This window comes from Suncus etruscus, chromosome 4 (assembly GCF_024139225.1).
Source record: "Suncus etruscus isolate mSunEtr1 chromosome 4, mSunEtr1.pri.cur, whole genome shotgun sequence".
NCBI classification, from domain to species: Eukaryota; Metazoa; Chordata; class Mammalia; order Eulipotyphla; family Soricidae; genus Suncus; species Suncus etruscus.
This window is the reverse complement of record NC_064851.1, coordinates 151,605,447-151,633,089: the sequence shown is the minus strand read 5'-3', so window position 1 is coordinate 151,633,089 and position 27,643 is coordinate 151,605,447. Positions and strand designations below refer to the sequence as shown.

Sequence of the window (27,643 nt, the reverse complement as noted above, 5' to 3'; positions counted from 1 at the left end):
CTATTTTTCATGTCTATATAAAAAAATTAAAGATAGTCATTCTTGGCTTTTTTTCTTGTTTATACTGTCACTCATTTCATCCACATGTGTCATTAAAAATTAAAGCAGTTTATACTTTTGGATAAAAGTTGATTTCTTCAAAATAAAAAATTAAAAAAAAAAGTTAATTTCTTATAGCTGTTCAGCAAAAAAGAGTAGCAAGGAGGCAGGGGAAACCCCTTTGTTAATTATTAGACTTTGTAAGAATTACTAATCTAATATCCCCATAAATGACCTAATATGGTGCTGGTTAAAAGAGCCTAGGGCATGGATAGAGCCCATGTGTTGTATATGTAAATGAGGCCTTGGTTTCAAAACCCGACACACACACACACACACACACACACACACACACACACACACACACACACACAAGAAATTTATGGTGGAGCCAGACACACACACACACACACACACACACACACACACACACACACACACACACACACACACATGAAATTTATGGTGGAGCCAGACATTTCAACACTATGCATTGAAAGCCTATCCAATGAAAATGGTGGTAGATCATAAAGCTATCAATTTACAAAATACTACTGAAGGATCCTATTGGGGAAACACCTCCCCTAAAGCAGTCCTTGAGGTTAGGGGGCCTTTACAAAAATTCTAGGTCTACTGGGCCTAATGGTTTAATGCTTGAACCCAATAGTATTAGGGTCTCCTGGGTCTTACCCAATGTGGTTGTGCACCCTAATCTCTGAGCTCTCTCCCCTCTTAAGTTTCTATGGCCCATTTTTGGGGGGTGGATTTTGGTTTGTTGGTTTGATTTTGGGGCCATACCTGGAGATGCTCAGGGGTTACTCCTGGCTCTGCACTCAGAAATTGCTCTTGACTTGGTGGACCATATGGGATGCGGGGGGATCAAACCCAGGTCTGTCCTGGGTCAGTCATATGCAAGACAAAGGCCCTACCACTGTGCTATTGCTCCGGCAGCACAGTGGCCCACTAAGATAGAATACAATAAAAAAAAAAAAGTTAGCATGGAACCATCTGGCCAGGTCAAGTATCCTTGGAGTGGCCCCAGGCACCCTAAGCATTGTTTGGGATATCCATAATAAATAGATACTTGAAAAATAAAGGGAAAAAAGAATACAATAGCTTGATGACTTTGCATTTATCATTTCTGCAATGGCCACATTCATTGATGCTAAAGAGGGGAGGTGGGCATATGATGCCAGCACCTTACACATACAAAGCATATTCTCTAAAAAGTAAGTCACATCCAGTTTCTTTATATGTACTTGAAACAAAACTATTCTTTGCCAGATGTAAGCATTGGCTATCTCTGGGACAGTTCATGACAACTGTGATCAATCCTCCCTTATTTTTGATTATCCAATTTTTTCCTGAAATAAGTATTTCTTTTGTAATAATTTAAATAATTTGTTTATAATAACATTTTCTGTTTTGTTTTTGGGTCACACCCGGCCGTGCTCAGGGTTTACTCCTGACTTTGCTCAGGAATTGCTCCTGGCAGGCATGGGGGACCATATGGGATGCCGGGATTCGGACCACTGTTAGTCTAAATCGGCTGTGGGCAAGTCAAATTCCCTTCCACTGTGCTGTCTCTGGCCCCCCAAATTTTTATAATAACTTTTAAAAGAATTTCTTTTTTTTATTTTAGGAGATAATGCAGTGAGTAGGGTGCTTGCCTGTACAAAGCTGATCCAGTTCAATCACTGGCATCTCATAAGGTCCTCTGAGTGCAGAGCCAGGAGTTACCTCTGAGTATCACTAGATGTGGCCCAAAAATAAATCTGTCATTTTTTGGGACTGGAGACATAGTACAGGGGTTAAGGTACTTGACTTGAAGCCAATCCTGGTTAAATTACCAGCATTGCATTTGATCTCTTGCATATTGTCAGTATGGCCCAAATACGCAATCCATTTCATTTAGTAAATACATTTATTTTCGTTTTAATATTTCAACAGTGGCTCTCAATACTATTAACTCATAATATTAGTACACAAAAATAATGTTTTACACAACAGTGGTCTTTAGTTTTTTTTTCTACTTACCTATATTTACCAAATTTTTATGAGTATATGATTATAATGGAAATTATTGGTATTTTCTGATTTATGAAAATGTATGTAACATTTTGTGTTTTAGAGAGTTAATGTGACAAAGAAAATATATCTAAGAAAACAAAACAAGACTGGAGTGATAGCACAGTGGTAGGGCATTTGCCTTGCACGCAGCTGACACAGGATGACCTGGGTTTGATACCCAGCATCCCATATAGTCCCCTGAGCCTGCCAGGAGTGATTTTCTGAGCACAGAGCTGGTAGTAACTTCTGAGTGCCACCAGGTGTGGCCCAAAATCTTTTATACACACACACACACACACACACACACACACACACATGTTTATATATTGTATGTAAGGTACTAATGCATCTAAATACCTGTACAATTATTATTTTATTAATAATAAGATCAGATTAGGTGAAAATTTGGATTTAAGGTGCCAATTCAAGCTTTTCTTTTGAGACAAATTTTTTTTTTTTTTTTTTTTTGGTTTTTGGGCCACACCCGGTGACGCTCAGGGGTTACTGCTGGCTATGCGCTCAGAAGTCGCTCCTGGCTTGGGGGACCATATGGGACGCCGGGGGATCGAACCGCGGTCCGTCTCCTAGGCTAGCGCAGGTAAGGCAGGCACCTTACCTCCAGCGCCACCGCCCGGCCCCCTTTTGAGACAAATTTTATTTGAGGTTTCTTTTCATATTCAAGACTATTGAAAATTTTTTATTTAGTTAAAAAAACATGATTGTGGGGCCGGAGAGATAGCATGGAGGTAAGGCATTTACCTTTCATGCAGAAGGTCATCGGTTCGAATCCCGGCATCCCATATGGTCCCCCGCGCATGCCAGGAGCAATTTCTGAGCCTGGAGCCAGGAAAAACCCCTGAGCACTGCCGGGTGTGACCCAAAAACCACAAAAAAAAAAAAAAAAAAAAAAAACATGATTGCAAAGTTATTGATAGTTGAGTTTTAGGCAGTGGGCTTTGAGACAGCCTTGAGACCTTGTTTCTTAGGAAGAGGCCCACACAAACTCATTTCTGGTGGTTGTTATTTACTAATTCTATGATAGGGACCTTTTCAGCAAGTGTCTGCTTCTACTGTTGGTCTGGATGTTACATTAATTCCAGTCTGACCTCAAATTAACCAGGGTCCTAGATACAGTGATTTAGAAAACAAAAGAAAAGGGGGGAGAAATCCAGCCTATTTTAAATCATTAAGATAGTATTTTGGGTATTATTATTTATTTATGTTTTGAGAGAGACCATCATTAGAGATCTTAAATTCATGATCATAAAGAGAACCATATGTTAGAGACCTCCAGTAATATCTTGAATGACAGTGAGGAGGGATGATAGAAAGTACAAGTGAGCTGGTGATTATTTCCAGAGCACTTATCTTTGTAGTATCAGTTTGCCTCACTAGTTTTTCTAAAGGTGACAGCACTTTAAGAGCATATTGCTCCCTCAATTATTACTGCCAAATGGTGCTAGAATGTCCTGTGGCCTTAATCAGAAGGTTATTTTGGGTAACTGTTTTGGCGTTGGTGGCAGTTAATTTATAAAAATCCTGAGTAAGAACAGTAGGTCTCCTCCTTTCCTGCCTACTTTGTATGGTGATCCAGAAAGACAACTACTTTTGATGGTTATCTCAAAGGTCTGACTTTGAAGTATGTTCTTAAGCCTGACCTAAAGTGAGTAGGATCTGTCATGAGATTTACTTGGGAAATAGAGTTTTACATTAAGACTGAATTTAAATTAAGTGTTAACAGAAATGGTGCATTAAACTCAATTTAAAACCAGAAAGAATCTAGCCAGTCTCAGGTAGTAAGGTACTTTGGCCTTGTCTGTTTAGATCCATTGTGTCTAACAGAAGATGCTTTGGGGAATACTTGAGACTGGTTTTTCAAGTTTTTGTTATAATTTTACTTTTATTCTAAAAGCCAGGTTCTTCTTTTTATTTCCTTTCTTTACCACTTTGTCCCTTTCTCTGTGTTGATGTGATAGGAATTACCAGGTCATTTATCTCTGCTCTCTTGCACTATTGCACACAATGTGAGCACTGATGTATGAAATATCGCAAAGCAGAAAATAAAATAGATCTTAATGGAAAGATTTGGAACAGCTTTATTTTCTTTTTCACTTAGTTCACTTGTTTGCATTTATACTAAAGACTAAAAACAAAAATATATATATTCAACATATGCAATGTTTGGGAGTTGAAATCAGTTTATTTATATAGTATAATAAATTTTTTTCATGATGATTGCTTTAGATTTGTCGTGGAATTGGGGTTGTGACTAGAACAGGAGTGTTCTATCACTCATCTGTCATGTCTTGTTTTTGCTTTCTTTACTTTTGTTTACATTTATTTGGATTTTTTCTAATCTTTATGTCACGGTGTGCTCAGGCTTCTTTGAGACTTGTCAGCGATAGATCAATCCAGAACTGCTTCTCCCATTTGAAGAAAAATTACTTGAAGTTTAATTTAGAAGAAACTTCTTTTGATCAAGTATAGAGATCAACATGATCCTAATGTTATATATTAAAATGATATAAATGTATTAAAATGATAGTACAGTAGTTAGAGCCTTGAATGTGTCCAGTCTCGGTACAATCCACATCATCTCATATGGTCTCCCAAACCAGGAATTAGGAGTAATCCCTGAGCACCACAGGGTGTGGCCCAAAATCTAAATTAATAATAATATTTATAAAGTCTTGATTTTTAGGAATACTGAAAGCTCTTTTCTTTGTGTTCTCCCATTAAATATTAGGTGGTCAATTTCAATAGAATCCTCACGTATAGGAGCAGTACAGATATACAGGTAACTTCTGTTTGTTTGTTTGTTTGTTTTTGGGCCACATCTGGTGAAGCTCAGGGGGTTACTCCTGACTATGTGCTCAGAAATTGTTCCTGGCTTGGGGGACTATATGGGACACCGGGGATCAAAACCAGGTCTGTCTGGGTCGGCCCCGTGCAAGGTTTGCCCTACCACTGAGCCCCAGATATACAGGTAACATCTAAGGAAAATTTGAATCACTTAAAAAAATAGATAGTAGTGCTCGCTTCGGCAGCACATATACTAAAATTGGAACGATACAGAGAAGATTAGCATGGCCCCTGCGCAAGGATGACACGCAAATTCGTGAAGCGTTCCATATTCTTTGATTAAATAAAATATATATATTAAAAAAACAGATAGTAATATTCATTCTCTCTAGTTATATGTCTTGTTCTGTGATATTTTATACATACACAGGATTTCATGACCACGAACAGAGACAGGACATATTCTAGCTCCCTTGAAAACTACCCCTTTGTGTTCACACCTTTCCTCTATCCATGAAATATGCAAGTGATTTCTAAGCCACATACATTTTTATGATAAAGAGTAAAATTCTTACTAACTACAGAAGCTTAAGTACAATTTTTGGCCCAATCGCTTGTAGCAGCCTAACTAAGTATACAAAGTAAAAGGAAAATCTGCATAGGGATAGCAGTTGTCCCTTACAGGGGAAAAAACTTAACAGAATCAGTTCAGCCAAGTAAATGTAACAAGTCACTAAGTAATTATGTCAGAAACCAGAGTTGTTATAATATTCTCTAAAATGCCTAGGTTTCAACAAATACCCATGAGATAATGTGAGAAAACTAGAAAGGGGGAAGGAGTGACACAGGAGAAATAAAGCAAACAAGAGTCTACTTTAGAGACATGCACTTCCTATATATTGAATTTAGCAGGCAAAGAATTAAGAGCAGCTATTATAAATGTGTCCAAAGACTAAAAGGCATGTTCTTAAAGAAACCAAGGAAGGGGCTGGAACATTAACACAGCAGGTAGAGCATTTGCAGTAGTACAGAGGGTTGAGTGTTTGCCATATGCACTGCCAACCTGGATTTGATCTCTGGCACCCCATTTGGTCTCTGAGCATCATCGTAAGTAATTCCTTTGTGCAGTCAGGAATAAACCCTGAATATCTCCAAGTGTGCATCCCTACAAAGCGGGGGGGGGGGGAGGGGGAAAACTATCTCTCAAGAGATGTAAATGATAATAAAAATAAAATACTAGACACAAAAATACTAGATAAAAAGAGTAAACAATAAAACTGGCTAGATTGGACTACATCAAAATTAAAAGCTTCTTTGCATCAAATAACACAATTTAGTGAAAAAGAAAATATAAGTCATATATCTGGTATCCAAAATAGGCCTATACTTCAGCAAAAATAACATGATCTATAACGGACAGCAAAGGCTTTAAATATACATTTCTTCAAAGAAAATTTGGAGACAACCAGCAAACATAGGGAAAAATCCTAACATCATTAGTCATTATGGAAGTGCAAATAAAATCCACTGATGACCTCACACCTATTATAATTGCTACTATTAAAAGAAAACCAGGAAATCATAATGTTGGAAAAGATGTGGAGAAATTGGAAATCAGCATTGTTAGTGGAAATAAAGATTCAGTTTCTGTGCAAAACAGTGGTGTTTCCTCAAAATATTAAAAAGGACTGGCTCAGAAATCCACTTTCTGTATATGTATGCAAAAAAACTGAAAGTAGGATTCCAGAAGGTATACCCATTTTAATTGTGTACTCATTTTAATTTATGGTAGATGAAAGATGTAATTAACTATTTAAAAAGGGGATAGAACAAAATGTGGTATAGAAACAAAAAGGAGGAAATCTTTATACAACATATATGATCTTTTAAGACATTTTCTAATTAGTTTGTCAGAGACAAATACTGATTTTTTTTCTCCTATAATATACTCAAAGTAGTCAAGGTCATGGGATGAATTGTCAAAGGTTGGCAAGGAAAAACTGGAAGTTACTGTTCAATAAGTAAAGTTTTTTGTTTTTGGTTTTGGTTTTTGAGCCACACCCATTTGACGCTCAGGGGTTACTCCTGGCTATGCGCACAGAAATCGCTCCTGGCTTGGGGGGGACCATATGGGACGTGGGGGGATCGAACCGAGGTTCGTCCTACACTAGCGCTTGCAAGGCAGACACCTTACCTCTAGCGCCACCTTCACGGCCCCTCAATAAGTAAAGTTTAAGTTATACAAAATGAAAAGTAGTCTATAAGTGGGTTATGGTGATGTTTGCATCATAGCAAATATTCTTGATGCCTCTGAGCTGTTACACAAAAATAATTAAATAAAATTGTGTTATGTTTATTTTACACAATTAAAAACTAATTTAAAAGAATGTAAATTGTAAAGTAGAAAAATATAACCAAAATAAAAATCTCACTTAAGGACTGCAACAATAAATTTGAAAGAATCTATTGTTGAATTTATAAGTCGAACGAATCAGTGAGCCTGAGACAGAACAAGTGATTATGCAGTCTGGAAAACAAAAAGTAAAAAGAATCAAGAAAAATGAACAGAAAACCAGAAAAATAAAGAATACCAGTGATGTTCCCATGAAAATACTATAAGTAGGAGAGAGAAATGGGCAGAAAAATAAGTGGTGAATGATAGTTCCCCAAAAATGTGGGGTTTTTAAACCTTCATTTATAAGATGCTTAACAAAATCCATTAACAATAAGCACAGAGATCAACATCCAGGTACATTCTGCCAAAATTTTGTAAGACAGAAAGTCTGGTCAGTAGCAAGAGAAACAATTTATGAACTGATGACTTTTTAATAGCAACAATGAAGGACTGAAGACAGTAAGATGCACATTAAAGTGCTAGAAGCGTCCAATATTTTGTGAACTAGCTTTCTAAAGTGGTGCCGAATTAATATATTTCTTATTTAAAAAATTACTGATAATTCATAATTAACAGACCTGCCTCATCAGAAATACCTAAAAAAGCTCATTGAGGAAGAGACACTGGACAAGTAATTTTAATGTCTGTGTATGTGGACACTTATAAGAGCTAAAGTAAAGGTAATGACGAGTGATCGTAATGATTTTTCTTGTCTTTACTGACTTCAGTCTCTACAAAAGAATATTCTGTATCTGATTGGTTTCTAGTTTATTGTAAGCAAGCTCTATATGTTCTCATTAAAGCTTTCTCCCTGACCACAAGTTTCTGAAAGGAAAAACTGAGGTAGATGAATTTGCTCAAGAACAGTTATGCCATCATACATATGAAACGAAGTGCCAAGAGTACTCTCAGAATTTAGAGATAATTTTTAGTAAATCTTATAAATGAATCTTTCTTAGATTTTTAACTACTTTTTTTTTCTTTTTTTTATTTTAATGCCATGGTTACATGGTTTTAGGGTCATACTACAGGGGTTTTTTTCCCCACTGATAAGGTTGTTCATGATTGAATTACAGTCATACAATGTATGACAACCACCTTCACCAGTGCACATTTCCTGACACCAATGTCAACAGTTTCCCTCTCACCCTCCCTGTTGCCCTCTTCTTCTCACCCACTCTCTAATTTTTAACTTTTTGTTTCTATGGTTTTTGAAGTTGGTATCAAGCAAATGCTAATGATTTCTTAATAAAAATATTTCCATTTCAGTGGGAGTTAAGAAGAAGTGTGAAATTTTACCTGACTTGCCAATTGGATGGATAATTTTGTGAATTTATTGTCTGATTTAGACTGGATACACTCCTAACTTAGCAAGTTAATGATAAAATTGAATCATGTTTGCATACTGGATTAAGCACTTCAAAGGCTTGAATAGATTTGTCTACTTGCAAATTGGTTTAATAATGATTTTTCCTTCCCAGTTCTTTCCTGCCTAAAAATGTTAGCTTAGTAAAATTTGGAATGACAGCAAGAACTTTGGGCTGTAAATTAGGTATGAAAAAGAATTAAGGTCATAATAATCCTTATCTGTCAAATCCCTTATTTATATTTACATTCTATTAATAGAATATGTAAAAATGATCAATTTGTTTATGAGTATCATTCATCTTTTTATTTAGCTTTGACTATAATCAGAACAAAATGAGAAAATAAGTATGTGAGAACCAAGATATCTATTTACATGCATGGTTCCATTTTAGATGGTGACTGAAAGGAAAGTATTTCCCTAATATAGCTCTTGGAGCTCAGCCAAACAATCCAACAGTTCAGGCCACAGGATTGGAACAAGTGCTCCTAGGTCTACTACTTGATAAAAGTAATTTGTTAAGTGATTTGTCCATGAAAATGGATCTTTTGTTTTGTCATGAGTTTTATTAAGAACACATAGACTGTCTAGGTGGTGTTGTGTCTAGAAGACAAAATGTTGGGGCCGGAGTGATAGCGCAGCAGTATGGCATTTGCCTTGCTCGTGGCTGACCCAGGAAGACCTGGGTTCGATCCCTGGTATCCCATATGGACCCCCAAGCCAGGAGCGATTTCTGAGTGCATAGCCAGGAGTAACCCCTGAGCGTCACTAGGTGTGGCCCAAAAACCAAAAAATAAATAAATAAATAAATAAATAAATAAATAAATAAACAGAAGGGAGGGAGGGAGGGAGGGGGGAAGAAGGAAGCTTGGAAGCCATCCCTGTCTCTGAAAGGGGATAAATGTAGGAATCTTAACTATTCTTATACCTTGCTTTTTTTTTTTTAAGAGGAATTGCTTTATTTTTTTTAATGTTTTAAAGTCTTCCTTTATTCTTTTTTTTTTTAATTTTTATTGTGACCAAAGTGCATTACAAATCTTTCACTGCATCATTTATGGTACATAGTGACAATGAATGAGGGACACTCCCACCAGGAGTGCTGTCCTTTCTCCACCCCTGTTCCCAGCATGTATCCCATATCTCCCTCCATTACCCCCCAGAATGCTAGTGCAACTGGTCTCCACTTTACAGCTTGTTGTAGATTGAGCATTCCTTGCTTTTAAAGCACACTAGACCTAAAGCTTTCCAGCAAGCTGGTAAAACAAACAAACAAAAAACAAAAAACACCCTACTTTTTAAAGTCTTTCAGGTAATTTCACGTTTCCGACGGGGCTTCTTTCACCAGTTTGAACTCTTGCAGTTTTTTTCTCCTAAGTGTGATCATCCTTGTAACAATGAAAGACAGTTGACTGAATCTGCAAATTAGATAAAGAATAGCTGACATATTTCTCTTTATGATGACTTTATCATGGAATTGCAAATTTTAAGAAGAAATAATAAATACAAACTCTCTTCCCATGACCCATCAGATTAGTCTTTTAGACTCCATTTGAGCTTTTCCAAGTATTTACACTTTCTGAGATATTATTTTATTTTTAAAAACTACTTTTCTTGTAAATCATGTAGGATCTTCTAACTCTTTCTTCAATTCAAATTATCCTAATTTAATTTACTTATCTCTTATTCTTGCTTTTTATTTCCTTACTTTAAAATATGTTTATTTAATGGATTGGAATTATGCTGTTCCAGAGAACAAGAAACTTTGTAGTAAAACATCTAACACAAATATTTTAAGATTCAGAGAGAATAAATTTAAATGTCAGAATGACAAAAATGCAGGAGGGCAAGTGACTATTGCAGGAACAGCCTGAAGAAGAAAAAGGGTACAGAAGGCCTGAGGCTACCTTGTATGCTGTGGAAACTTTAGATGGAATATCAAAATAAGTTGTCTATATTCCATAAACTCACCAAGACTTGATTGACCCAGTCAAGAAAAGGTCAGAAATTTCCACCCACTCCTCCAACATCACAATATTGTCATTAGCTTGGAAAAGCTAAATTGATTCTCTTCATGGCTACTTGAATTCTGCTTGATGTAGAATGAGGGTTGGAAAGGATTTGAATGATTTTCCAAGGATGCAAACTTTGTAGCATTGCTAGTTATCAACTCTTTTTATTCACCTTTCTGCTTTTTCTAGTATTTTTCCATCTTCATAGCAGCTAAGGCCAAGCCACTAAGGAGTCACAATTCCCCAAATTGGAGATATTTTCATTAGGCCTAATGAGACCTATAGGGCTAATGTGCATATGACCAATTCTGATGTGATCTCTCACTACATGTGGTCAAAACCAAAAAGAAGGTCTAATGAATGTTATCTAATAGGTTTACTTCCTAGTGTCTTTAATATTGTTTACATCTGAGTATCTCCTTCCATGATATTGGCTAATTATAAATAGATAATTTATGGAATCACTACTAGCTCATACTATTTCTGCTTCTGACAGATGTCTTCAGAAGGACCTAAATTGGTCTGAAAGATCCCCTAACATCCCTTAAAACTCCCATTCTCTCACTCTTAGTTCTGTGAACCAAAATGGGGAGAAAGGAGTAACCATGGGTTGCATCTTGTAAGCATTAACCTCAACTAGTGCTCCAGCTTAAAAAAAAAAAAATTTGAAGGCCTAAATCTCTGGGTAAAGTTCTGCTTTAATGAGCAATTCTCAAGTGAAGCCATAGAAAAATAAAGGAAGAATTGTAGATAAGGGTCAGGAAAGATATTACAGTGGGTAATACACTTGCCAGATTTAATCACTGCAACCCATATAGTCATCCAAGGTCCTCCAGGAGTGACCCCACCCCCAAAAAGAAAAAAAAAATACAGAGAGAAGGATCAAGAATGAATGAGGATGGGTGGAGTTGTTTGTTTGTTTGGTTTTTGGGGCCACACTCGTTTGATGCTCAAGGGTCACTCCTGGCTAAGTGCTCAGAAATCGCCCCTGGCTTGGGGGGACCATATGGGACGCTGGGGGATCGAACCGTGGTCCTTCCTTGGCTAGCGCTTGCAAGGCAGACACCTTACCTCTAGCGCCACCTCTCTGGCCCCGGATGGATGGACTTTTAAACTGCAAATGGTATCTTAGCAAGTGTTCAGATACTAGAAGAAATATTCTTGAAAGTGAAAAAAAAAAAGATTAAAAATGAGAACAGAAGATGTCTTTTACATTTTATATTGTAAGTAATTTTGAAGAAGGAATTGTCAGAGTGATCAAGGAGGAAAATAGTGTTAGGGAATTAATTTTATTTGTTAGCAAAATGAGGTATATTTTGGCATTACATTTCTTTTTGTTGTTGTTTTTTGTTTGTTTGTTTTGGTTGGTTTTGGGGGGGCCACACCCATTTGATGCTAAGGGGTTACTCCTGGCTAAGTGCTCAGAAATTGCCCCTGGCTTGGGGGGACCATATGGGACGCCGGGGGATCGAACTGCGGTCCTTCCTTGGCTAGCGCTTGCAAGGCAGACACCTTACCTCTAGCGCCACCTCGCCGGCCCCGGCATTACATTTCTTAATTTAAAAACAAAAATACTTTGTAGTGTTTTGGAGGGTTTCCTCAGGATAAAAGTAGCAATTTTTTTTTTTTTTGGATTTTGGGCCACACCCAGTAACGCTCAGGGGTTACTCCTGGCTTGGGGGACCATATGGGACACCGGGGGATCGAACCGCAGTCCGTCCAAGGATAGCGCAGGCAAGGCAGGCACCTTACCTTTAGCGCCACCGCCCGGCCCCAAAAGTAGCAATTTTTATGGTAGAAATTATTGGATTATATTCGGTTTAAAAAAGACCCTCGTTGGGGCCGGAATGATGGGTGTTAGCCTTGCATGTGGCAGACCCAGGATCGACCAAAGTTCTATCCTCCAGCCTCCCATATGGCCCCCCAAGCCAGGAGCAATTTCTGAGTGCATAGCCAGGAGTAACCCCTGAGTGTCACCAGGTGTGCCCCCCCCCAAAAAAAAATGGACCCATATTGGGACCAGAGTGATAGGACAGCAGTAGGATCTTTGCCTTGCACGCAGACGACCCAGGATGGATCCTGTTTGATCTCTGGCATCCCATATGGTCCCCATACCTGCCAAGAATTATTTTTGAGTTCAGAGCCAGGAGTAACTCCTGAGCACGGTGTGGTCCAGAAAACAATAAAACAAAACAAATAACCCATGTTTTTCCCCTAAAATCCCTTAAAATTCATGTTCTATGATTCTTTTTCTATGAATCAAAATGGGGGAAATGAATAACCTTGGATTGTATCTTGTAAGCATTAGCCTCAAATAGTACTCCAGCTTAAAAAAGATTTTTTTGAAGGCCTGCAAACTTTTTGAGACTAAGTCTCTAGGTAAAGTTCTGTTTTGATGAGCTCTCAAGTGAACCCATTTTAGGGAGACCCATACTTACTTGGTGTACATTTTCTTAGTCTCATTGTTAGTGCATTTGTAAACATAGTAGAGACCATATGGCACATGCCACTGTTTATAGATTTTTTATTTAGTTTTAATTATGTCATGAAGAACTGTCCAGTCACATTTCTATACTATATGTCTTTAGAAGTTACCAGTATTTTCTCAGTCACCCTCCTGAAGAAAGTTTTTTCTTTATCATAACCATAATAAATGCCTCAAATTATTTTATTCTTTTTTAAGGCCAATGCAATAGTACAGCAGGTAGGGCGCTTGACTTGCATATGGTTGACATGAATTCAATTCCTGGCACTGGTTATGGTACCCAGAGCCCACCAGGAGTGATTTAATGTTTAGTAATCTAAGTGCAGAACCAGGTGAAAACCCTGTGCCCAAAAACAAATAATATTTGCTTATTTTTGTGAACTTTGAGATTAATATCCTAAAGAATGTCCATACCTACCTGAGTGCTCCTTGTTCAGAATGAAGTACTAACTGGGATTTCCAGGCTTCTAACCCAACCTGGAAGGTATTCAAGCTCCGTTTCCCATAAGAAAATCAGTGCTTTGAGTTCTATGTATTATTTTCTTGTTCATACAAGTAGAAACAATGTGAGTTTTATTACTGCTGACACCTATTTAACTCCCTCCTTGATGTCAAATTTTATATGACCTAGAGAATATGAAATGGTATAATTATCTTCCACCTGTAGCTTTTTATAGGAGTAAAGTCCAACTGAAATGTTTCTGTTTGCCCTAACCTTGAATGCTAATGGATTTTAGTTTATCCTATGGCCAGTGTGGCCATTCTTTATTCTGTGGAAGTACCTGCCTCAGCCCTGATTGAAATACAGATGACCAGCTATAGAACTGTAATCTCTGGCTCAGGGAGTTATTTCTGGTCCATTTCTGTGAAACTATTTGTAGTCCTAAATCAGCCATCAACTTTTACTGATCTCATTTGCTCTTTGCATCTTGGGGTTCTATACAACGTATGGTAATCTGTCCCTTGAGCCCTTGCTCAGATTGTTGCTCTGGCCAGTTTTGAGGTCCTTGTATAGAACATTCCTCCTTCCATTTAGTAATTCTTATTTCTTTAATTTATAAAATAACTTAACCTAGAGAACTTGGGGAAGGGGACAATAAAGGAAAGAAACAAATACCAAAAAATTTAGTATTAGCTTTCATAACAAAGGTTTTTTCTTTTTAGCTTAATAGATTTCATTGACAAATGAAATCATAAGATATTTGAAATGTGCATCATGGTGGTCTATGTATATAATGTCATAGGATTACTGGCATCTGTTTTATGTTTTAATTCAGATGTTCATGACCTCATATATGCCAGTGTTGTTTTCAAACAAATTTTTTCAAATATATATTCACAGTAATGCGCACTAATTACAGGTATATCATTTAACTGCACATTACTCAAAGTACTGAGTTAAAGTTTCTGTAACAAGTTTCTTTTTTTTTTTTTTTTGGTTTTTGGTTTTTGGGCCACACCTGGCATTGCTCAGGGGTTATTCCTGGCTGTCTGCTCAGAAACAGCTCCTGGCAGGCACGGGGGACCATATGGGACACCGGGATTCAAACCAACCACCTTTGGTCCTGGATCGGCTGCTTGCAAGGCAAACGCCGCTGTGCTATCTCTCCGGGCCCTGTAACAAGTTTCTATAGATCCTTCTGGAATTACTGACATGGTGGAGATTTTGCTTAACCATACTAGAAACTTCAATATTTTTTCCAAAGTGGCTTTACTACTTTGTGTGATTTTTTTTCTCATATAACCTTTTAGAATTTCTCTTTTCTACTTATTCCTCTCACCCTTCAAAGTTTCCATGCCTTACAATAGATAATCAATCTTTAACCATGGACAAAGCCAGAATTTGTACTGAGAAGACTAGCAGGACTAGAGGAAGGGGTACTGAATATTTTTGCATGGCTGCTAGAAGAGGTAGGGAGCATCAGAGAGAGAAAGATCCTTCTAGAAGGATCTTGGAACTTTGGTGTATCTTCCTGGAACTGTAGTGGTACCAGTGCCTTAATTTGCTTGAGGCTAAACACAATATACAGGATCATTTTATTTGCAGTAGGTTTTACCTTAATAGTAATTCTGCACAACATATATGTTGTTACTATTGGCATTGTATATATTTCTTTTTTGAAGTGGGGGCTATTGGGAGCATATCTGAAGCAGTGCTCAGAGGACTTGGACTCCTATGGTACCAGGGATTATCACATAGTTAGTATTCAAGAGCCTCCAGGGCCACTTCTGACAGTGCTTATTGCAGGGGTGGCGAACAGGTTCGACACAAAGAGCCAAAATTTTAAAATGTGAGAGTCAGAGAGCCACACCACACAGTGACCTGCCAAAACACACAAACACTCACACAAAAGCATGTAATTTTAACAATAATATATTAAACACATATTGCATTTTGCCATTTTGAATGAGAGTAAAAATCCTGTTCGCCACCCCTGGCTTAGTGAAACCAAGTGGTTTCAGGGATTGAATCAGGGTTGGCCACATGTACTACGTGTACCTTAACCCCTGTGCTATCTTTCTGACTGCTATTATGCATGTGTTGGAACAGTTTCGACAGTGAAACACTGACTTCTCCATTGTTATACAACATGTTAGCACAGGTATTAAACTGCTAGTTAACAACAAGGCTAGGATTATGCCTCATGTCTCCTTGGCATTGCCCCAGGACTTAATCTGCTAATAATAACTGTTGGCTTTATTTGATTCCTGGCACTGAACACAGTCACCATGTTGTGTCCCATTAGTCCCATGTTTTTAGATGAGAGTGAAAATTCTTCATTTTAATTTGGTTCCCCTGGAATAGTTCAGCCAGTCACTAGCTGGCTTAGAATAGACTAGGACCTCTAAGGAAAGATCTTGTCTCCTTTCACCTTCTGCATTCAGGACAAAAGTTCCTTTTTTTGGGCTGGAGCAATAGCATAGTGGTAGGGCATTTGCCTGGCATATGGCCAATTTGGGGCAGACCCGGATTTGATTCCTGGTATCCCTTATGGTCCCCCAAACTTGCCAGGAGCAATTTCTGAGCACAGAGCCAGGAGTAATCCCTGAGTGCCATGGGTATAACCCAAAGCCAAGAAGGAAGGGAGGGACATGTACATGGACTGAGCTACCTCCACAGTCCTACACTAGATTTCAAGCTGGAATTTGGATGTTTTGTATCTTTATTTTTTTTTATCAGGTTGTTCATTCTTCCCCAACAAATAGATCAAATTTTTAGTGTTTATATTCCCTTCATCTTTTTCTCTCTATGCTCCAAGCTGAAACTGACACTGAGACTATTACCTTGTTTTCTGACATCATTTTCTTCCCATTCTGGTCATCATCTTCATCCCTCTCATCCTTCATTGCTTCTTCCTCAGTCACAAAACACAGCTGTTTTTCTTTCCTATTATGTATTTATAAATATGTTGCATAAGGTATTGTAATCAAGATTCATAGCTATTCTAGCATTGTTTAAACATTTATCCTTAGTGTGGAAATATGAAATGCAATAGTTTCTGTTATGACTGTACTATTTCTACTGGAATAAAATTTTCATTTTAATTTTGATGATAAAATATTTTTATGAATGAATAAATGATTATTCATTCAACACCTGTAGATAGTCCAGTTCACTTTTATGCCCATACATATTTATAAGTTTTATCCTAGTTCTGAAATTTTTAAAGATCTATTCTACACTTTGCATCATGAGTCTGAGAGTTCATCCTCAACACCATACAATCCCCTGAGCATTGCAAGGAGTGGCCCCCAAACCAAATTAAAAAAAGCTAATAAAAATGAATTATATTGCTAATAAGAATTCCTTGTGGGGCCCGGAGAGATAGCACAGCGAGGCGTTTGCCTTGCAAGCAGCCAATCCAGGACCAAAGGTGGCTGGTTCGAATCCCAGTGTCCCATATGGTCCCCCGTGCCTGCCAGGAGCTATTTCTGAGCAGACAGCCTGGAGTAACCCTTAGCAATGCCGGGTGTGGCCCAAAAACCAAAAAAAAAAAAAAAAAAAAAAAAAAGAATTCCTTGTGACAAGATCTATATAATGAATGATACTCCAAAAATGTGATATAAGGATCAGTGTCTTCATATTTCTATTTAAGTGTCAGAGTTTAAGATTCAGTCAGAGCTTCCAATAAAGTAGTTTATACATTTTCAGAGACTGAATGTGGCTGTAGGGAAAGGTTTGGAAACTTACTTCAGAATACTGGGGTCCTCCAAGTTCTCTGATTTGGGAAAGAACAGACCATGAAATCTCATGGGACAGCTGCTCATAGCCCAGAACATACAACAGAAAAGAGGTTGACATAGATCAGGTGCCCTGAAAGAGTCAGAACTTCAGATTGAACTATAACCTGGCTGTACAGAGAGCTCAATAAATAGAACCAATAGAGGAGGTGACAGGATGTGAGAAAGTGTTTTGGGGCAAGCTGGGCCAGACCAAGCTGATTGTGTGCCCAGGAGGTCAAGGGTCATCTTGGATGTGACCCTGACAACATTCTAGAGCAGGGACTTTCTACCCATACTAATTTTTTGCATAAATGTCTGTTAACTGCTACCACTTGAGAATATCCCTGTATTTAAACAGTGTACAAATTTGCCTGAAAATATTCTGAAAATATTTTTTGTTTGTTTTGGTTTTGGGGTTTTTTTTTTTGGGGGGGGGGTCATACCAGGCAGCACTCGGGTTGCTCCTGGTTCTACACTCAGAAATCACTCCTGGCAGGCTCAGGGGACCATAAGGGATGCCAGGATTCGAACCACTGTCCTTCTGCATGCAAGGCAAAGGCCTTACCTGCATGTTATTACTCCAGCCCCTGAAAATATTTTCAATTATTTTTTGTTTGTTTTGTTTTGGGGGCCCACACCTGATGGCACCCAGGGGTTACTCCTGGTTCTGCATTCAGAATTACTTGACTCTATGGGTGCTGGGAATCAAACCTGGTTGGCTGTGTGCAAAGCAAATGCCCTACCTTCTGTGGTTCTAATTTTTAATTGTTTCCTAAGTGGTCAGATTTCTAGTATGGATAAAAAAAATTATTAGGTAAACTTGAAGCAAAAACTTATAGAAGAAAGTAGAGAAAGAGAATCCATAGAAACTTTACTCAAGAGTCCTGTTTGCATACCTTCTAGGTAAATGCTAAATGTAGGAGAGCTGGTTAAGGGATCTGGGAACAAAAGTAGTAGCGGTTGGACTGAACACCTAGAAGCTTGTTCACGAAGCATTGCAAGTAAAAAAGAAAGGAAATGAGATCTTGTTAGCATGTAACTGAAATTATTTCCTCCATCTTACATTAATTCAAAACACTCTTTGATCTCTCTTCCTCAAATTCAAAAGTTTGGTGACTTTGAAAATTGAAGGGGCCAGAGAGATAGCACAGTGGTAGGGAATTTTCTTTGCATGTGGCCAACCCTGGAGGGACCCAGTTCAATTCCTGGCATCCCATATGGTCCCCCAGCCGGCCAGGGGCGATTTCTGAGTGCAGAGCTAAGAGTAACTCCTGAGAGCCACTGGGTATTGCCAAAAACCAATCAATCAATAAATAAAAGAAAATTGAAGAGGGGCCAGAGAGATAGCATGGAGGGAAGGTGTTTACCTTTCATGCAGAAGGTCATTGGTTCGAATCCCAGCATCCCATATGGTCCACCGTGCCTGCCAGGAGTGATTTCTGAGCATGGAGCCAGGAGTGACCTCTGAGCGCTGCCGGGTATGACCCAAAAACCAAAAAAAAAAGAAAAAGAAAATTGAAGAATATCATATAGCCATCAATCTTTGAAGTCCAGCCATATAAGAGACTTATGGGGAAGGAGAACAAGCAAAGTTTGTTCTAATCTTTCTTCAAAATTTTCATTGCTTTTTAAGTTCAACTATTTAGTATAGTTAAGGTCAGGTGTTGACATTTATGTCCTTGGTGTACACAGTTACCTCACTCCACCACCCCCAAAATTCACAAGACTCTCTTCCCCATGACACTGTGTCTCATTCCCTACATTACCCCTTCCCTGTGAAAGTCTTAAAGGAGACTGAGAAACAAGGCATGCTCTGGAAAATCTACATAACACTCTCCCTTGCTGAGAATAATTCCTGAGGAAAGAGAACAGGCATTTTCATTGATGCTTCTTGTCAGACCTCTGTCTCCCAGCTACATGATTTCTGTTAACTCAGATGTGTCAGTTCCTTTTCATTAATGGTCTTTAATGTCATATTATAGCTTCCCTATTCCAATAGCAAATTTTTGCCTATGTATTTTCTTGTTGTCTTTAGGTTTCAATTTGTATATTCATTTGTCATTCCATTTGGATGTGAGATAGAGATCTAATCTTTTTCTTTTTGGCGGGGGGGGGGGGTTGTCAAGGATGGAATCCAAGGTCTCACACTTGAAGCAAGTGTAACATTCCCTTGCCCTGAATCTAATCCTTCTCAGGTAGTTAGCATTTAGAATAAATGTACAATTTACTCAGTGACTTAATCACCACTATCAAAAACCAACCCTCAAACAACCAGTACTCCAATATGGTATATGTGGTCAGATATCACTTACTCTGAACTTACACTTTCTGTATTCTTAATAAATTAGTATATTGGCCTTATGCACTGTGATCTTCTACCCTGTCAGTGGCTTGGTATCAGCAGCACTAGATTTGTTTTCCATGTAATAGATTGTCTAGTTATTTACATGCTTTGTTTTACTTTTCTTGTACTTAATAAAAAATTAATGGGTAAAGAGAAATAGGAAGTTATTTGTAAAAAACAGAAATCAATAGTATATTGATATATTCCAAGTTCAGTGTCATTTAGTGTCAAAGAGACACTTCTTTCTGTTTAACCTACTGCTTAATTGGGCTTAAGTTACCTGAGAATATGAATGGAAAGTAGAAGAGGAATGTAAACATGATTGTGAAAGTAGTTATCTTGTATTATATATGTGGGAGTGTTATGCTTGGTCTGAAATGGGACCAAAGCTTTTAGACCATGAAATCCTCTTCCAAAAAAACTGGAGGAGGGACATACTTGCATTAGTATTTTTTTCTGTGCTCCTTCAACTATTCTCTGTGTATGATGTAGGCTGTCCTACCACCTAAAAAAAAAAAGAACATGGGGGCCGGAGAGATAGCACAGCGGTGTTTGCCTTGCAAGCAGCCAATCCAGGACCTAAGGTGGTTGGTTCGAATCCCGGTGTCCCATATGGTCCCCCGTGCCTGCCAGGAGCTATTTCTGAGCAGATAGCCAGAAGTAACCCCTGAGCACCGCCGGGTGTGACCCAAAAACCAAAAAAAAAAAAAAAAAAGAACAGACACAAACTGAAAATAGGAAGGGTGGGGGGAACCCATCAGCTGTCTACCCTCAGCTTCCACATAACATCCTTCCCAAGTTTTAGTAATTTTAGCCACTGAAACACCTCATTCAGTCACTTCCTTGCTTCAGCAGCAATTCTTCTGGTCAGGACACCTCATTTGATACCACAAACACTCTGAGATATCGAAATTACACTACACTAATTTCTCTACACTAATTTTTCCTTCTACCCATTTCATGGCTGCCAGAGCCATCTCTTTATGAGTAATATGGTTCTATCAAGATTCCTGATTAAAATCCTTCTGAGTTTCCCCTTTGTTGGTCCAGTGGTTACTAAGTTCTTAAACTCCTCTAACCTCCAAAAACTGAATGAAGATATGGAATACCTGAACAGATCTTTAACTTTCAAAGAAATTGGAATGATAATCAATGGCTTCCCAAAACCAAACGCTAGGCCCAGATGGATCACTAGTGAGTTCTTTCAAACCTATTCAGAAGACTTGCTGCTGGTCATTTTTAGGCTCTTCCAGGAAATAAACAGAAACACTCCTGAGCATCATTTATGAAGCAAACCTCACTGAGATATAAATAGAAAAGATACCACCAAAATAATGACAATTGTAGTTCAGTATTCCTGATAAACAAACTAGCAAATAGGATCTAACACATCAAAAAGATCACACATCATGACCAAATGGGATTCATCCCAGACATGCAAGCATGGTATAACATTTGTAAATCAATCAGTCAACATAATATACATATCAGTAACAGAAAAATAGAAATCATATCATATCAATAAGAAAACATTTGATAAGATCCAAAACCCATTCATGATAAAAGCTCACAACAAAATGGAAATTGAAGGAACTTTCCTCTACACTGTCAAAGCCATTTACCACAAACCCACAGCAAGCATTACACTCAATGGGGAAAAAAAGCCTTCTCTCTAAGATCAGGCAGGAGACAAGGTGGTCCACTCTTGAGACTCCTGTGCAAAATCATATTGGAAGTATTTACCTAAGCAATTAGACAAGAAAAATATATTAAAGTCATCTAGACAGAAAATGAAGAAGTCAAGCTCTCATTTTTGCAGATGTCATGCTACTATATTTAGAAAATCCTAAAAATTCTACCAAAAATGTTCTAAAAACAATACATTTTACAGTAAAGTGGCAAGAACCTAATTAATATGAAAAATAATATGGTTTTCCTAAATACAAATAGTGAAAGAGAAGAGATATTAAAAAATTCCATTCACAATTGTGCCTCAGAAAATCAAGTACCTCAAAAGCAATTTAAATAAAGAGGTTTAAAGACTGATACCAAAAAAACTACAAAACAGTACTTCAAGAAATAAAAGAAGACGTGAGGAAATAGAAACATCCCTTGCTCATGAATTGGAAGGATTAAATATAATCAAAATGACAACATTCTCCAAAGTGTTGTATAGATTCAGTGCAGTCCTTATAGGGATACCCATGGTATTTTTCTTTTTGGTTTTTGGGTCACACCCGGCAACGCTCAGGGGTTATTCTTGGCTCCATGCTCAGAAATCACCCCTGGCAGACACAGGGGACCATATGGGATGCCGGAATTCGAACCATCGTCCTGCATAAAAGGCAAATGCCTTACCTCCATGCTATCTCTCCGGCCCCACCCATGGTATTTTTCAAAGAAATAGATGAAATGCTCTTGAAATCCATATGGAACTATAACTCCCTCCTCCAAATAGCTAAAGCAGTCCTTGTGAAATATAAGATAAATCACTTCCCAAACTTCAAACTGTACTATAAAACCATTAAAACAACATGGTACTAGAAAAAAAGACAGACCCTCAGATCAGTGGAATAGGGCTTAATATCTTAAAACAAACCAATGTGGGGCCGGAGAGATAGCATGGAGGTAAGGCCTTTCATGTAGAAGGTCATCCGTTCAAATCCCAGCATCCCATACCCCCCCCCCCCCCCCGTGCCTGCCAGGAGCAATTTCTGAGCATGGAGCCAGGAGTAACTCCTGAGCACTGCTGGGTGTGATCCAAAAACAAAAACAAAAAACAAAACAAAACAAAACAAAAAAAACTAATGTATATGACCAGTTAATCTTCAACAAAGAAGCAAAACATAGGAAGTAGAGCAAGGGAAGCTTTTTCAACAAGTGGTGTTTGGAAAAACTGGTCAGCTACATGCAGAAAAAATGATCTTATACCTCTTTCTACCGCCAAGCACAAAAAGTCAAATCAAAGTGTGTGTGTGTAACAACGCCTTTTACATAAGGCCATGGAAGGTCCTGACATTTGAGCATAGACTTAAATAGAGTGAAGAGAGAGTTGTACAGCTGACAGGGAGATTTTTCCTGGCAGATGGCTCCACCGTTAGAAAGGTTCTGAGTTGATTGTTGTTTTCAAAGAATTGTAGGAAGCCTGGAGGAAAAGAGAGGACCTTAAGTCTTGTTTTTATGAGACTTCAAGCCTTCCTTCTGAGTGAGATGTGAAGTTGTAGAATTCGAAGATGATCTGATACTAAGATGCCCTACTTCCAGCCTCCTCCAGTTCTTCAGTGATGCCCTCAGTGCCCATCTTTTTTACCGTCTGGTTGAGTCACTTTCTTTTTAGTTTGTTTGTTATTTTTGGGTCACATCCAGTAGGTACCCAGGACTTACTTCTGGCTCTGTACTCACCAGGGGTCATTCCTGTTGAGCTTGAGGGACCATACGCTGAAGATCAAGCCCAGGTTGACCACTGTACTATTGCTTTGGCCCCTCGATGGATCACTTTCCTTTTTTTTTTTTAATTTTTAAAAATCACTTTATTTAAACACTTTGGTTTACATGGTTGTTCATAATACAGTTGGTTTTTGTCACAGTTGCAAAGTTGTTCATGATTGAGTTTCAGTCATACAATGTACAACACACTTCACCAGTGGACCTTTCATGCTACAAATGTCCCCAGTTTCCCACTCACCCTCTCCCCTGCCTCCTCTGTAGCAGACATTTTTCTTCTCTCTCATCTCTTTCTCTCTCTTCGTCCTTTTTTTCTTTTAGACACTGTGGTTTGCAATATTGTCACTGAAGGGTTATCATGCATATCACTTTATCTCTTTTCAGCATCCAATTCTTGTCCAGAGTAATAATTTCCATCTATCATTGTCGTAGTGGCTTCTTCTCTGCCCTTACTGTAGTCCCCCACTTTCTTTGGCAGTCTTCCTACCATAGACTAGTCCTCCTGGCCCTTGTTTCTATTATCTCTGGATATTATTACCACTGCTATCTTTTTTTATATTCCACAAATAAGCGCAGTTATTCTGTCTTCCCTTTTTCTCTGACTCATTTTGTTCAGCATGAAACTCTCCCTATCCATCCAGGTATAAGCAAATTTCTTAACTTCATTTTTCCTAACAACTGCATAGTATTTTGTAGCTGTACCACTGTCTCCTTACCCACTCATCTGCTTGAGTACTTGGGCTGTTTTCAGATTCTGGCGATTGTGAATAATGCTGTGATGACACAGGAATGAAAAGGACCTTTCTACAGTGTGTTTTTGGGCACCTGGGGTATATATCCAGGAGTGGAATTTCTGGGTCATATGGAAGATCAAGTTCTAGTTTCTTGAGGAATATCCATATTGTTTTCCAAAAAGGTTGGACCAATCGGCATTCCCACCAGCATTCATTCCAACACAGTTCTTGTTTATTAAATTGTCGTTATTATTTGCTTGCTTGCTTTGGTTTTGGGTAGCACACCCAGCAGCACTTAGGAGTTATTCCTGGCTCTGTGCTCAGAAATTATACCTGGCAGGATTGGGGATCATGTGAGATACTGGGCATCAAACCTGTGTCAGTCTCCTGCAAGGTAAACACCCTACCTGCTGTGCTATCATTCCAGTCTTTGTTCTTGTTCTTTTTGAGGTTTGCCAGTCTGGATGAGTCACTTTCTATCCAAACTTAGAATCTGCTTTCAGATACATATATAATATCCTCCTATGCTCTGTAGGTAGAGGAGTAGACATTGCTCGTGCCTCACATTTGATAAACAATACTCCTATAAGTGAACTTATTACTTTATCTTTTGCTCTTCTGAGGGGTATTTTTTTATTCTTTCTGAAAATAACAACCACTTACATTTTCTCAAATTACTGAAAAACATATCCTATGAAAGCTTTCTACTAGTAAGTATAAGACTGTTTCAGTTGCTGAGATTCCAGAAATCAGCTTCGGGGTAGGGTTATGTTAGCCAAATTACATAAGTCCTTGAGTTGCTTTATGCCACATGCCAAAATTAGATTTCATTTGTAAGCTTAAAACATATATTTATTTTAATTTTTTATTTAAACCATTGTGACTTAAAAAGTTATTCATAAAAAAAATTATTCATAGTTGGATTTTAGACATACATTTTTTCAGGGCAAATCCTACCACTAGTGTCAACCTCCCTCCACCAATGTTCCCAGAGTGCATACTATGGCCCCCATCAGCTGCCATCATAATAAGCATGTTTTTAATTTCGGTTGTTAAAGCTTGGGTTTCATGATTTCTTTATTGTTGATTCTGGGTTTGGATATTTAGTTCTGTGCTTTCTTATCACCACCAATGTACCTGAGACCACTTGGCCCCTGTCCTCTGATATTTCATATTTGTCTTTTCCTCCTCTGTTCAAATTCTTTCCATCTCCTCACTATACTCTGGGGCCTAGAGTGTTCTCAGACAACCTTCATTTAAGACTTTGCATTTCTTCATGCAATTAATCTAAATAACACATATAAGTGATGTTCTGTATTTATACTTCTTCTGGTTTACTTCATTTAGCATATTATCTTCCAGTTCCATCCATGTTGCAGCAAATTACATAATTGCATCACTTATTACAGCTATGTAGTATTCTACTGTGTTGTATTCCACTATATAAAGATGTATCACATTTTCATGATCCACTCATATAATATTGGACATCTAGGTTGATTTCAATTCCTGGCTGTTTACTGAGTACTGAGATGAATATCGGTGTGCATATATCCTTTTGGATTAAATGTAAAAAAAAAAAAAGTTACTTAGGGTAATTGATTTCTTTTGTTTTCTTTCTGTTACAGGAGGAGACAGCACAGCTTTTCCAGATTGGGAGGAAAAATATGGAATGTGATTCACCACTGACTGAACACAGCCAAATGAACTGTATAGACAGTAGTTTAAAAACCAGCATTTAGCAGTTTGTTCAGGCTCTAACATTGTCCAGCACTTTCCAGATCAAATTTACTGTTTACAAGAACTCTCCGCCTTACGACGTTTAGAACCTCAAGCTTTGTTTATTTAAAATATTTCTACAAAAGAAGAATTCCTGGAGCCCACTTTCCAAAACACCATGGATAATTATTTGTGGATGGTCATTTTGGGCTTTATCATAGCTTTTATCTTGGCATTTTCTGTGGGAGCAAATGATGTTGCAAATTCATTTGGTACTGCTGTGGGCTCTGGTGTGGTGACTTTGAGACAAGCATGCATTTTGGCTTCAATATTTGAAACCACTGGCTCTGTGTTATTGGGAGCCAAAGTAGGAGAAACCATTCGAAAAGGTATCATTGATGTGAACCTATACAACGACACTGTAGAAACACTAATGGCTGGGGAAGTTAGTGCAATGGTTGGTAAGTTGCATTGTCTTTTATGTGCATTGTTTTTTATGTTCTCTGGCTTACTTTCTATATTTTTTGTCATAGTTATGAATGTAAAATTTCCTTGAGCTTTTTAAAAACTATTGTTTTACAGTTAAATGGATTTGTTAGGATTATATCTTGATTTTACTTGTGCATATTAATTGGTTTATGATATATTTTTTGGTGTTTATAATCAAACATTTGGGGCCAGAGAGATAAGCAAGTAGGACACTTGTTTAGATCCCAGCTCCTGTGAACCCTGCTAGGAATAGCTCCTGAGCACAGAGTAGCCCCTGAGTACAACTGGATGTGGTCAGAAGAAAAAAAACAAACCCTAAACTAAAAACAATTTAAATATTTATAGTCTCAAATTTTAGCAAATTTAATTGTTATTATAGATTTGGGCTAAGTGAGGACTTTCTATAAAGTTCTTTGTTATTTCAAAATTATTGAGGAAATAATATGTCTAAGTAAAAAATGTATTTAAAAAGTTTATGATATTTTCTTAGAGGTTTACTTATACTTTTTATCAGTTAAAATATAGTGTTTAGAACACTTAGATGCCAAGAGGCAAAATTTATTTATTAAGCTTTTTGTATTCTCCCCTTAAAGCAGTTAAAATGCCTCTTGAGTGCTTGTGTTTCAAGAAATTCTAGACCTCTATGTTATTTGTAAGCTTTTCTTTTGATTTTTTGATTCTACCTCTAGGAGCTCTATTTGGAATGTTTGTTTTGTTTTCCAGCCAACAGATCATTTGTGTGTCATCTATTTACACTATGACCTTTCATTGGTAGTCTCCAGTTGTCCAGATGAAAGAGAATTGTTGAGGACCATGAACTATGTTAATATGCCAAAGCATTGGTGGAAGAACAGGATTCCTCTCCTGCCCCAGTGGGCCATAGACTAAAGAACTATGGGGCATACTTCACTCAATACCCCTACTACATCTGAACAGGAAGTTTGAGGCAGAAATGCCTTCGGTGTGGCTGACCGGACTCTTCTTGCCTCTAGGGAGAGAGATCAGCAGATAGCTGATCTATATGGGTATTTAGTTAGAAAGAAGAGGGTTAGAGTGGAGTCTACCACCTTATTATCTCAACAGGACATCTTTTGTAGGGAGTCTTGCAGTATGAGGTTAATATGCTAGTAACCAAGAATACAGGTCTCTATTTTTGTCATTTATGTTTCTTGGTTTGTTTTTGTTTGGGGGTCAGGGGTTACTCTGGTCCCTCATTTGTCTTTCTTAAATACCCAGAATGTGGAGATTATTGGACAAATTTTAAATATACCATCTTTTTTCTGTTGCAAGAAGTTTAAGGGACCGAGAGATAGTATGGAGGTAAGGCCTTTACCTTGCATGCAGAAGGACAGTGGTTTAAATCCCAGCATCCCATATGGTGCCCTGAACCTGCCAAGAGCAATTTCTTAGCGTAGAGCCAGGAGTAACCCCTGAGCACTGCTGGGTACGACCGCCCCTCCCCAAAAAAAGTATTTTTAGAAGCTGTTGAGGAATCTGATCAACAGCAGATGATATATCATAGA

The 27,643-nt window shown here is 38.0% G+C and overlaps 1 protein-coding gene, 1 long non-coding RNA gene and 1 other non-coding gene across 6 annotated transcripts in view; 2 read left to right on the top strand and 1 right to left on the bottom strand.

The window, feature by feature from the left end:
• SLC20A2 (solute carrier family 20 member 2) overlaps nucleotides 1–27,643 on the top strand; it is a 128,232-nt gene that overhangs the window by 50,500 nt on the left and 50,089 nt on the right. For 2 of the 4 annotated variants that reach the window (XM_049771828.1, XM_049771829.1), the window contains exon 2: nucleotides 25,544–26,092. In XM_049771828.1, the coding sequence (XP_049627785.1) occupies nucleotides 25,810–26,092 (283 nt within the window). In that variant the 5' untranslated portion in view covers nucleotides 25,544–25,809. Of the gene's footprint in view, nucleotides 1–25,540; nucleotides 26,093–27,643 lie in introns of all 4 variants that reach the window. The other 2 variants (XM_049771826.1, XM_049771827.1) reach the window with 2 other exon arrangements.
• The window catches only part of LOC126006498 (uncharacterized), a 110,231-nt gene that overhangs the window by 60,980 nt on the left and 21,608 nt on the right, over nucleotides 1–27,643 (bottom strand). The gene's annotated exons all lie outside the window — the stretch shown is intronic.
• Nucleotides 5,141–5,247, top strand: LOC126008262 (U6 spliceosomal RNA). Its single transcript, XR_007495602.1, has one exon. It is a non-coding gene; the product is annotated as a U6 spliceosomal RNA (small nuclear RNA).